Below are 12,138 nucleotides of genomic sequence, written 5' to 3' on the forward strand. Positions count from 1 at the left end.
TCTGTAGGTTTTGTTTTTATATCTTGCTACTCTTCTGAAAATGTTTATCAGCTGTGGGGGTTTCCTGGTGGAGTTCTTAGGGTTCTTTATGTATATAGTCATAATATCTACAAATAAAGATGCTTTGATATCTTCCTTTCTGATTTGTATCCATATTTGTCTCCTTCACTTGCCTTACTGCTCTAGATAAAATTTCAAGTGCTTTAATGCTGGTGGCCATGTCAGAGGAGCAGCAGGTGGTAATTGAGCTTCAGGAATTCATGTCACCATAATGCAAGGCACTGATGGGCAAATCTCAAATAGGCAAGACCCTGAGGGCTTCAGCTCCAGAATGTCTCTTGCTACTGATGTGCCTTTACATGTTTGCTGCTGCTGTATTTCTCTAGTATCTGGCATGGTGTGAATGGGTGTGGGGATCCCCACTGCCTTTAATGTAGTGTGATTAATTCATGGAAATATCCTGTTCTACTGGGCATTTTTACTTATGAATTATTATGAAGATGATTTCCTCTTAATCTGTACTGTTTAATTGAAGTAAAGATTTTTATGCAATAATAGTGCTATCTCAAATAAAATTTTGATGATTAAGGGTTTTAAATAGATATATAAGGGATTAGGATAGAGGTTAGTTTAGTGGGAAAATTAATATAGGTAAAGGTAGGATATAGTGTTGCCACTTCCCCTGATAAAGCAGGGGCTGCAGAGGATAGAAAATAAGAACAAGGAAGTGTCAGGCAGCTAGGACTTATGAGTTTCTCTTAAGTAGCTGTATAGACTGTGGTTTGGGTTAATGATTAGGGGAAACAACTGAGACTCAGAAGTTAGGCTAGCTCAAGTTCTTTCAATCTCAATGTTGGGAGATGTGTTCACAGGTTTTGATGAGCATCATATCTAAAACAAAGCTTTAAATAATGACTTAAGGTTAGGTTAAGTTTTTTTTTTTTTAATGGTTTTGAGGTAGAAAGTCTTGGGGAACAATTTAAGGTTTAGAAAGGCACACTTTTAATAGTTGAGTAAGGGACTCATTGAGATCAGGGAACAAAAACAATGATAGCCTGGCTATTGCTGACTGATGCACCTTTCTTTCTAGCATGGGTTGGTGATTAAGGATGATGATTAAGTCCTTGGGCCCATTTATGCTTTCAGCTTCCTGATATAAAAAACTGTTGATGGGGGGGGGGGTAGTACACCCTGAGGATTTAAAGTAGAGCTGACTGTTTTTCACATATAAAAGTTTAGATTTGTGATTCTTTTAAGATTTTTTTTTATAAGATTGTCTTTTGAGATAAATAATTTGCAAAATGTAGCTTGCCAGTAAAAGAACTGGCTGAGAAAAACACCTTACTTGCTTACACTTGGTTAATCTACAACAAGTTGTTTGTACATGAATTTATGTGTGTTCTTGGGGATAATTTTTTTTTTTTGAAAATATGCTGTTTTTCACTTGTATTCAAATCATTCACTTAAAGAGTAGAATGTAACCACATTGTAAATTTTGTACTGCTTGAAAGATTTTGCTGAGATATATAAGCTGTAAGGAAAAAAATTAAGAATACACAGAAGGGATACATCTAGATAGAGGTAAGAAAAGAAATAAAGGAGATGAGAGAGAGATGATAGACTGTAAAGACTGTAAAGATGTGTGTGTGTGTGTGTGTGTGTGTGTGTGTGTGTGTGTGTGTGTGCCCTTTTTTTGCTGGCCCCAGTTTTATACCCTCAGATAGAAAAGTCAAATTGAGCAACTAGTCCGCCAATTCTGTGGCTCCCCCTCAATTCCAGAGCTGCTGAAGGCTGGTCCTCACATTAGCGCTATATTGAATGGGTATGGAGAGAATAGACAACCATGTTCCTGATTTTAGTTAAAATGCTTTGAGTTTCTCTCCATTTAGGTTGATGTTGACTGTAAGCTTGCTATAAACTGCCTTTATTATGTTGAACTATGTTCCTCATATTTCTAATCTCTCCAAGACTTTTATCATGAAGGAATGTTGGGTTTTATCATAGGCTTTTTCTGCATCTAATAATACGATCAAGTAGTTTTGTGATGGGATACATTTAATATCTTATGTATGTTGAACCATCCCTACATCTCTGGGATGATCCTACTTGCCCTAGTTATTGCTATGATAAAATACCATGACCAAAAGCAATTTGGGGAGAAAAAAGTTTCTTTTGGCTTATGTTTCCACATCCATAGTCCATCACTGAATAAAATCAGGGCAGGAACTCAAACAGGGTAGGAACTTGGAGTCAGGAGCTGATGCAGGGGCCATGGAGGGGTATTGCTTACTAGCTTGCTCTCCATGGCTTGCTCAGCTCATTTTCTTATAGAACCCAGGACCACCAGCCCAGGGGAGGCTTCACCCACAATAGGCTGGGTCTCTCCCATCAATCACTAATTTAGAAAATGCTTTACAGGCTTGTATATAGCCCAGTCCTATGGAGGCATTTTCTCAATTGGGGTTCCCTCTTCTCAAGTAACTCTAGCCTGTATTAAGTTGTCATAAAATTAGACAACATACTACTTGATCATAGTAGATCATCTTTTTGATGGGTTCTTAAATTTAGTTTAAAAATGTTTTATTGAGAATTTTTACATCTGTGTTAAAGGAAATTGGTCTGTAGTTTTTCTTCATTGTATCTTTCTGTGGTTTGGGTGTCAGGATAATTGTGGTCTCATAGAGCTACACAATGTCCTTCCATTTCTATTTTATGGAATAATTTAAAGAGTATTGACATTACTTCTGGTTTGGAAATCTGGTAGAATTCTATGCTAAATCTACCTGGCCCTAAGCTTTTTGGTTGGGAGACTTTTAATTACTGCTTCTGTTTTGCTGGGGAAATAAGTCTATTCAAATTGCTCATCTAATCTTGATTTAACTTTAGTAGGTCGTGTTTACCAAAAAATTTACCATTAGATTTTTCCAATTTGGTGAAGTGCAGATTTTTTTTATTATGTGTTTTAATTTGAAGTGCAGATTTTTAAAGTATGTCCTTGGGATTCTCTAGATGTCCTTATATTCCTCTTTTCTCTAATTTTATTAATTTGGATCCTCTTTCTCCATGGTTTGGTTGATTTGGCTAAGGGTTTATCAACATTACTGATTTTCCTTAAAGAACCAACTCTGTTTCATTGGTTCTTTGTATTGTTTTTTATTTGTTTGCTTCTATTTAATTAATTTCAGCCCTGAGTTTGTTTATTTCTCGCTGTCTACTTTTTTGGTGTGATTTCTTCTTTTTGTTCTAGAACCTTCAGATATGCCATTAAGTGCCAAAATGTTTTATAGGCACTTAGTGCCATGAACTTGACTCTTAACATCACTTTCATTGTGTCCCATGAGTTTGAATATATTGTGTTTTCATTTACATTCAATTATGAAATTTTTAATTATCTTCCTGATTTTTATCTTAGCCCATTTTTCATTCAGTAGTGAGTTGTTCAGTTCCATGAGTTTGTAAGTTTTCTGTTGCTGTTGTTATCCAACTCAAATCCATAGTGATCTGATAGAATGCAGGGTGTTTTTCAATTTTCATGTGTGTGTTGAGACTTTCTTTGTGTCCAAGTATTGTGGCCAGTTTTGGAGAGAGTTCCATGAGGTAATGAGAAGAAGGAATATTCTTTTGTGTTTGTGTAAAGTGTTCTTGTAAATATTTGCTAGGTCTGTGCAATTAATGACATCATTTAGCTGCAACATTTCTCTATTAAGTTTTTGTCTGGATGACCTGTCTGTTGGCAAGAGTGGGGTACTGAAGTCACCCACTATCACTGTGTGAGGGTCAGTATTTAATTTTAGCCATAGAAGTATTTCTTTTAAGAATAATCTGGGTGCTCTTGTACTTCATACATCATGTTTAGAATGACAATCTCCTCTTGGTGAATTTTTTCTTTGATGAGTATATAGTAGCCTTCCCTATCTCTTCTGTTTAGTTTTTGTTTGAGTCTATATTGTCAGATGTTAAAATGGCTATGACAGCTTGATTCTCAGGTCTATTTTCTTGTAATATCTTTTTCCATCCTTTTATCCTGAGGTGATATCTATGCTCTATGGTAAAGTGTGTTTCTTAGATGTAGCAGAAAGATGGATCTTGTTTTTGAATCCAATCTGTTAGTCCAGGACTTTGTCTTGGAGAACTGAGACCATGGATGTTGAGAGTTGTGTGTGCTGATTGCACTATTTGCTCATTCCCATTATTTTGTTGTTATGGTGTGGGAGTTTTTCCTTCTCTTTTGATTGGGGTTATTTATTCCTTGTGTCTTCTTGGGTGTGATTAACATCTTCTGGTGAAAATTTTCCTTCTAGTGCCTTATATAGAGCTGGATTTTTAGATATAGATACTGGTTAAAATCAGCTTTATTGTGAAATGTTTTTCTTTCTTCGTCTGTTGTGATTGAAGTTATTGTTGGGTGTGGTAGTCTGGCCTGCATCTGTGGTCTCTTCAAGACTCTAGAACATCTATCTGTCCAACCCCTTCTGGCTTTCAGAGTCTCCACTGAGAAGTCAGGTGTTACTCTAATGGGTCTGTCTTTCTATGTTACTTGGTCTTTTCCCTTGAAGCTTTTACTATTATTTCCTCTTCTGTACATTTAGTGATTTGATAATTATGTGTCATGGGGAATTTCTTTTCTGGACCTGTCTGTTCGGTTTTCTGTATACTTCTTGTACCTTTATCGGTACCTCATTCTTTAGGTTAGGGAAATTTTCTTCTATGATTTTGCTGAAAATATTTTCTGTGCCTTGATAACGTTTTTTTTTTTCACCTTCCTCCATTCCTATTATTTATAGATTTGCTCTTTTTATAGTGTCTGAGATTTCCTTGATATTTTGTGCTTGAATTTTTAAATGTAACATTTTCTTTGACTGAGGTAAAACATTTCTTTTCTCTGGTCTTCAATGCCTGAGATTCTCTCTTCCATGACTTGTATGTTATCTCTTGGTGAAGTTTACCTCTGAGTTTTTTATTGACTCCCTGAATTTTTCATTCTCAGTTTTGCCTTGGTTTGGCTTTTCTTTAGTGATTCTATTTCTACTTTCACGTATTGAACTGCTTTCATCATTTTATTCCACTGGGTATTTGCCTGTGGGTTGCCTAACAGGAAGTGCTTCTGAGAACCTGCCAGCTGTGGCCACTGGGAGTCCCTGGTAGAATGTGTTTCCGGGGACTGGAGGCTAACACAAGGACTGGGGATGGGCTAATAAGGGGGCACTGAAAGGGTCCATAGGAAGGATGAAAGCTGGGTCTGACCTGAGGTTCCTTGAAGTCCACAGGGAGAGAGGACAGGCCCTTGCAAGTGGTCTCTGTGTACTGGGGTGTGTGTGTGTGTGTGTGTGTGTGTGTGTGTGTGTGTGTGTGTGTATTTTAACCTTGCTTTTTTAACTAAATAGAACATCTAAACAAAGGAGCCAGGTTTCCACAATAAGGTACACCAGAGCTCAGACAGCCATTGCCCTCCCAATGTTAGAAGAGCTTATACCTTGCCAGCTCTGCATTTGCTGTCCTGTTTCATACAAATATTTCTCTTTTCTGTGATTCACACAAAATATGACAGGCTTCTCACAGAAGGGTATGATTTGATTTGATTTACAGGCACAGCACCTCAATAAATATTTGAGATAGAAGACAAAAGTAAACATAGTCACTTTCCTCATGTCAGGACTCGGGAGACTCAGGAAGAGAGACAATCCTCTTCAAAACTCTCCCCAGTTACTACAGTGAACATCTCGTGGGACAAGCCACGTGAGGGAAGGACCAAGCATTATAAAGGCACAGAATAGCCGATGTCTTCAATGTGCTGTTACAGAGTTAGAAAAGATGACTGTTGAACTAAAGTCATGATGATGACGAGCAGAGAACTGGAGATACAGAGAGAAGATGGGTGATAGCATGGGGTAAGGCCCTAAGGTTGAAGGAAACACTGTGTGTCTGGAAAAAGAGAGGAGACAATTTGGTTAAGAAACGAGTATGGTGTGTTGTGAGGTGAGAGCATGTGGGGCCTTGCACCCAGCCAGACACTCAGCTCTTGAACATGAAGCCCCAGGAGCCAGTCAGCAGGCCTCTAGGACGTTGCATGTATGAGCTGGTACTTCAGGGAGGGTTCTGAGTAAAGATGGAGCCTTGGAAATGTAAGTCATGCATCAAGTGTTAGATGTGGGAAGTGTCTGAGGGAGGGAGAGAGAGAACGGGACCGCAGAAGATCTAAAATCAGCCTTGGGTACCCCCACCCACCGTGGTCAATGAGTAAGAAGAGGAAGAGGAGGCAGCATGAGGCCACAAACCCCAATGTGAGGAAAGGTGAGAGGGTGACACCTCAGAAGCCAAGGAAAAGGGAGGAGGTACTGACCAAGCAGTCCACAGATTGACGGCGCCATGTACTCACAGCTCATCATTCCCCCAGGCCTTCTTCCCATACACTGCTTCATCAGGACCTGCAGGCTCTTCCTTCAAATAGGAGTCAGTTGTTGGGAGGCCATCTTTTTAGTGTCTTTCTTGGTGTCTTTCTGAGCCAAGAAGTTATGCTGAGCTCTGCTGTCTTTCCATACATGGGTGTGTTTTTCCTTGGGTGGTTTATGCACAAGGGCTACTCACTCTTGGAAATATAGCAGATTCTAACACTGGGAAGGGTACCTAGTTTGCTCTATGCTAGTACTGTGGAATCCACATTTAATTGGGTAAGAAAACATCCATGTTGAGCCGAAGGCACTAGGGAGCTGTAATTATAGATGAAGTACCATAGTTTTCATGCCTGTATCTACACTCTGGCTGCCTCTCCTTTAAGATTCTTCTGTTTTATATTTAGGACCAAGATTAAATCAGAAATCTGTACTTGTATTATTGTGTTTTCTTAAAATACCTTATAGAATTTAGATTTTACCTTTTTATAGACTTACTCTGTCTAAGGTTAGTTTTTTCCTCTTCAACATTCTGCATATAAGATTAACTTGGTTTGTTTCCAGCCTTTATTTTTATGGCACTAGAGTCTGAAAGAATTGGCATAGGGTAGCCATTCCCTTAAAGAGAATAATCAGGGCTGAGGTTCAGCTCAGTGGTAGAGTGTTTGCCTAGACAGGCAGGAAGCCCTGCGTTTAATCCCATCACTAGAGAAAGGAAGGAAGGAAAGAAAAAAGGCAAGGAGGGGTTAAAAGAGGGAGGGAGGGATGGAGAGGTTAACTCAGAGCAGTCCAGCAGAAGAAAGCCCCCTCCTTGTAGTCTGGGAATTCCCAGGTAATTGTCTGGTGAGCTGTGTTGTATGCAGTCACCTGTTTTGTGCATGCCTGTGTCTGGTTTGCACTCTAGGGCTGTGGTCAAAATACCATGAACAAAAGCAACCTGAGGAGAAAAGTGCTTCTCTGCCTCCCATGTCCTGATCACAGTCGATTATTGAAGGGAAGTCGGGGCAGGAACCTGGAGATGGGACTGAAGCAGAAGCCATGGAGGAGTGCTGCTTATGGCTTGCTCATCATGACTTGCTCAAACTGTTTTCTTATACACCCCAGGACCACCAGCCCAAAGGTGGCACCACCCGTAGTGGACTGGGCCCTCCCATATCAGTCATTAATCAAGAAAATGCCCCCCACAGACTTGCTCCTAAATCAATCTTAAGGTGGTGTTCTCTCATTTAAAATTCTTCCTCCCAGATGACCCTGGTTTGTGAGTGGACAAAAATTTAACCAGGACACACGCCTGCCATTTAAGTAGGTTTAGATAACTATTCCTTAAGATGTGAGAGTACCCAGGAAAGAGAAATGGCAGCCGATGGGTAGTGGTGAGTTGAATGAGAATCCATGGTAAGAGGCAGGGGAAAGGCGGAGGGTGTGTGTGTGTGTGTGTGTGTGTGTGTGTGTGTGTGTGGCCAGGGGCGGGGATGGGGGAGGGCAGAGAGAGACAGAGACATAGAGAGACACAGACACAGAGAGACTTGGTATTTCCTTCACCCACAGAATCTAATGTCTTTGTACGTAACTGTAGTATTTCAGAAAATGACAGTCCCCAATGCCAGCTCTTCCCTAGCTATATCAGGAGCCATCAGCATTTAAATTCACGGAGCCTGTTATATCATCCTACACCCAGGTACTCACAAGCAGAATTTCATCTCTAAAATAATCAAAAGCATTTTACCTGCATCTAGCCTCCCAAGAAAGCCATAGACTGAACAATGCCAGCAACAATTATGAAGCTAAATTGGCTTTATAAGAGCAAAAAAAAATCAATTTTGCTGGTTTGCATTCAGTAACTCATTTCCATATAAATGAGCTGACTTCTGACTTCGCCCAGTCTGAAGAATTTGTCTGTACTCTGGGCTTTCTGTTGTTGTTGTTGCTTTGGTTTTGTGGTTGCTGCTGTTGTTTTCTATCTGTGGTCCTGAGGATGAACCTGGCAGGGAATATGTGAAGGTGTGTGGCTTATGCAATGCGGTTTCCTAATTATAATCATCTTTTTTTTTTTTTCCTGTTGGCAGTGTATCAGCTGCAGCAAGAGGCGCCTCGTCCCAAGAGGATCGTTTGTCCCCGGGAGGTCGGTACTCAGCTCTTCCCAGTACACCTTGTTAAGTGTGATGAATTGGCAGCGTAGTGCAGTTGATGCTGGAGGGACTTCGGGTTTCCTGAGGGGGGGGGGTGATTTCCATTAACGTTTGGCACAGTGTCACCAGACTGAATATCTTCATAACTACGTCTTGAAACTCCATGTTATCACAGTACCTGGGTTTTACAAGCTGAGAATCAAATGTCTCACATTTGTAACAAATGAAGAGACAAGCTTAGCTTTTCGTAAATACCACAAAATGTATAATATGGTTGTCTGTGTCATAGTTGCTCTGACTCTTTTAAGGATTTTTTATTAACGTGTATTAATTAAATACAATTATGAGTTTCATTGTGACATTTTATACATGTATATAATGTGTTCACTCCCATATCCCCTCTTGTCCCCATCCCACTGATCTCCTTCCTTTTCCCAACTAGCCTCACCCCACCATGTGTGTGTGTGTGTGTGTGTGTGTGTGTGTGTGTGTGTGTGTGCCCGGCCTGGTTAGTTTCATTAGGGTTGGTTACAGGAGCATGGGCACCATATGGAAAGCTGAAGAAGATGACTCTACTCTCCCAGGAACCATTCATGATGCAGATCCTGAGGTCTTGTGCAGGCAATCAGAGATGCTATGAGACCAAGGGTCCCAACAGTCATACCACACCCAGAAGACGGTTCACAACACTCCACCCCTTGTCCCTGCTCTTGCGCTCTTCCCACCCTCTCTTCAGCAGTGTTACCTGAGCTTTGCAGGGGTGATGCAGATGTTCCCATTTATAGCTTGGCATTCAACGATCACTTAAGTTTAACAATCTGACCTATTAGGAGCCCCTGTGGTTAATGCTCCCCCTACCTAAAAAAAGCCTCTCCAGTCAAAGATGACAACAGCAGTTATTTGGAAGGCAATTTGATGGTTACAGCATGTCCATTTAGCAAAGATGTGGCTTCCCTTTAGGGCTTCTGACATCTCCATCTGTGACATGTGACCAGGAGTAGAAGGTCATGTTTGGCCCATTAAATATGCTCAGTTATGAAATGTTTCCAGAAAATACAGTACAAAACTGATAAATACATGGGTATTTCCAGTATCCGTAGTTAGCAAATCATTATAGTTTTGCCATATTTACTTGAAAATTTTTATTAAGGAATTTTTTATTCATTTTATATACCAACCACAGATCCCCCTTTCTTCCCTCCTCCTGCCCCTCCCTCCAACCCACTCCCGCCATTCCCTCCTCCAACAAGGTATGGCTTCCCATGGGGAATCAGCAGCTGCTTACTTGAATTTTTTAAAATAATAAAGCTATTTGTGGAAAGGAAATATGTTTCAACCTGGGAAACAGCTTTCAGAATAAATTCATTTACCAAAAAATCCCACCAAGCTCACAGGAGTTTCCGTTGCCCTCATGCGTGAATCAGCTTGTTCATTACTTGGGATGCCAGCGAGATTGGAAGATCAAGATCAGGGGTCTATTTTCTTTTTGCATCTTGACCACCTAACACCCTTCAAACCAAAGGCTGGTGGGTGGGTCCTGGCTTCTGCTGCTGTTGCTTTAGTTAAATATAGAACAGCAGCACACTTTCAAAGTTCTCTGTGGGCCCTGGCAAGGTGAGGAGCCCCTATCCCAGCACTCCTGAGACTCGTCAAGGAGCATCAGGTGTTTCTCAGTGGGTTTTGGATCTGTTTAAAAGACTTTGGTACAAGCACCCCTGTCTCCACAGCTGCCTCATCCCCTTCCACATTTACCTTGTCACAAGTTGATCAGTTTTCTACATACGATTTTACTTCCATGGAAGGGGGCTGAAATTCATCAAGGAATCATGATTTTAATAGAGACTAGACTTTCTCATCCTGGGAATGTCACTAGAGAGAAGATCGGATGATTATGAGAAAAGTCTAAGATGACTTCCAGTTCGCTTGGTAGCCTGATCTTGTCACTGGCTCCTCAGTGTGTCACCCTTTGGGAAGTCGGGGAACTCTCACATAAGAGAAAGGATAATTTGCTTTAGGTGAAGTAAGAATTATGAAATAGGCTACTGAAATTCACCCACTGCTGCTTTTCATCTAGTGTCTCTTCACTAGGAATTATGTGTAAGATGCAGTTTTGAGATGTCTGGGGAAAAAATACAATTAGGGTGGGACCCGGGAGATGGCTGTTGGGAGTGTTTGCCTTATAAGTGTGCAGACCTGTGTTCAATCCTCAGAACACAGCTGAAAGAAGCCAGGCATGGTGGCACGTGCTTCTAACCCTAGCACTGGGGAGACAGAAATGGGCAAATGCCTGGTATTTCCTGACCAGCCGGCCAAACTAGCCTGCTTGGCAAGTTCCAGACCATTGAGAGACCTTCTCTCAAAAAAAGGTAGATGAATCTTGAAAAACAACACTGCAATTGCTCTCTGGACCACACATGTCTACATATGTGCATACATGCATGTAGCAATGTACATGAACACATATGCACACATACACTCTTTCATACAATCAAATAAAATCAAAATAAAATTTGGAATGCAACTAAGACTTTAAATATGATTGGGAACTGCACTAGAGGCAGTAACAGAGGCTCACTAGCAAAGTTGAGCAGCAACACCAGTGCCTGAAGCCAGAAAGGACAGTGAATGGTCAGTGTCCACTGTCAGCAGGTGTGCATGGAGCCCTGTGTGTCCAGGTGTGGAAACTGTGAAGTGTAGCAAAAAACTTGGCTCTTGGCATTTTGAGGAGTATCTTAAGGAAAGCAAAATGATGGCATGAGAGAGAGAGAGAGAGAGAGAGAGAGAGAGAGAGAGAGAGAGAGAGAGAGAGAGAATGAGTTAGAGTTAGTTTAAGCCTTTAACTGAGATAGAGATAGAAAGAGAGAGGATCAAAATTCTGGCAACCATGCCAGCTTTCCTTTGGGTAAAGGCAATAGGTATATTCTCATGTCACAGAAACTCTTCCTGGATTTCAAGTGATGCTCTTCAGACCTGCAGGGAGCTGAGGATCTGGTATGCAGTCCTCATCATCAGCTGCATGCAGGGATACAATGTATATGTGGTTTTCAGCCTCCCCTGCATTTTAATCCATGCTTCTCATCTCTCCACCGTGGCTTATTTTGCTGAAGTACATGATTGCTGGCTAGTGTCTGATCCACAGGTAGCTGGGCCCTAGAAGTTCCATATCCCATGGTAGCCACGAAACCTAGTGTGGAGTGAGGGCCCATCAATTCCATTTCCCCAGCAGGCTGCCTGTGGCTAGCCAGTGAGGCAGGTGTCAGGTGATGAAGGGTAGACTTTCCTAGGAGAACAGGGGCAGTTCTCAAAGGTAACAATAGGTCCAGCCTTGGTTCACTCTGTCCTCCAGTGTTATATTAACTGTGAGTATTTTCTGTCCGACTCCTGGGCCTCCCAGGACCTCGCCTCTTAGGAGTGGAGGCCCAAAGTCCTTTGGGATGCTCCTGCTAAAGACACTGTTTAGTTGAACATCACTTTGCCTTGTTATGTATTCACCTGCCTCCTTGGGGGAGCCTACCTAACAAAGACAGAATATCTTCTTGGTGGACTGTATGGGCAGAGAATGGAGCTCCTGTAACATGTTCACTAACTCCTAAGGCTTTTTGTTTGAACAGTGAATACTG

General features: G+C 41.2%; 1 protein-coding gene across 1 annotated transcript in view; it reads left to right on the forward strand.

The window, feature by feature from the left end:
- Positions 1-12,138, forward strand: part of Chn2 (chimerin 2) — a 267,743-nt gene that overhangs the window by 149,828 nt on the left and 105,777 nt on the right. The window contains exon 3 of the mRNA XM_036181787.1: positions 8,456-8,511. Within this exon, the coding sequence (XP_036037680.1) occupies positions 8,456-8,511 (56 nt within the window). The remainder of the gene's footprint in view (positions 1-8,455; positions 8,512-12,138) is intronic.

Source organism: Onychomys torridus, chromosome 3 (genome assembly GCF_903995425.1).
Source record: "Onychomys torridus chromosome 3, mOncTor1.1, whole genome shotgun sequence".
Classification (NCBI taxonomy): domain Eukaryota; kingdom Metazoa; phylum Chordata; class Mammalia; order Rodentia; family Cricetidae; genus Onychomys; species Onychomys torridus.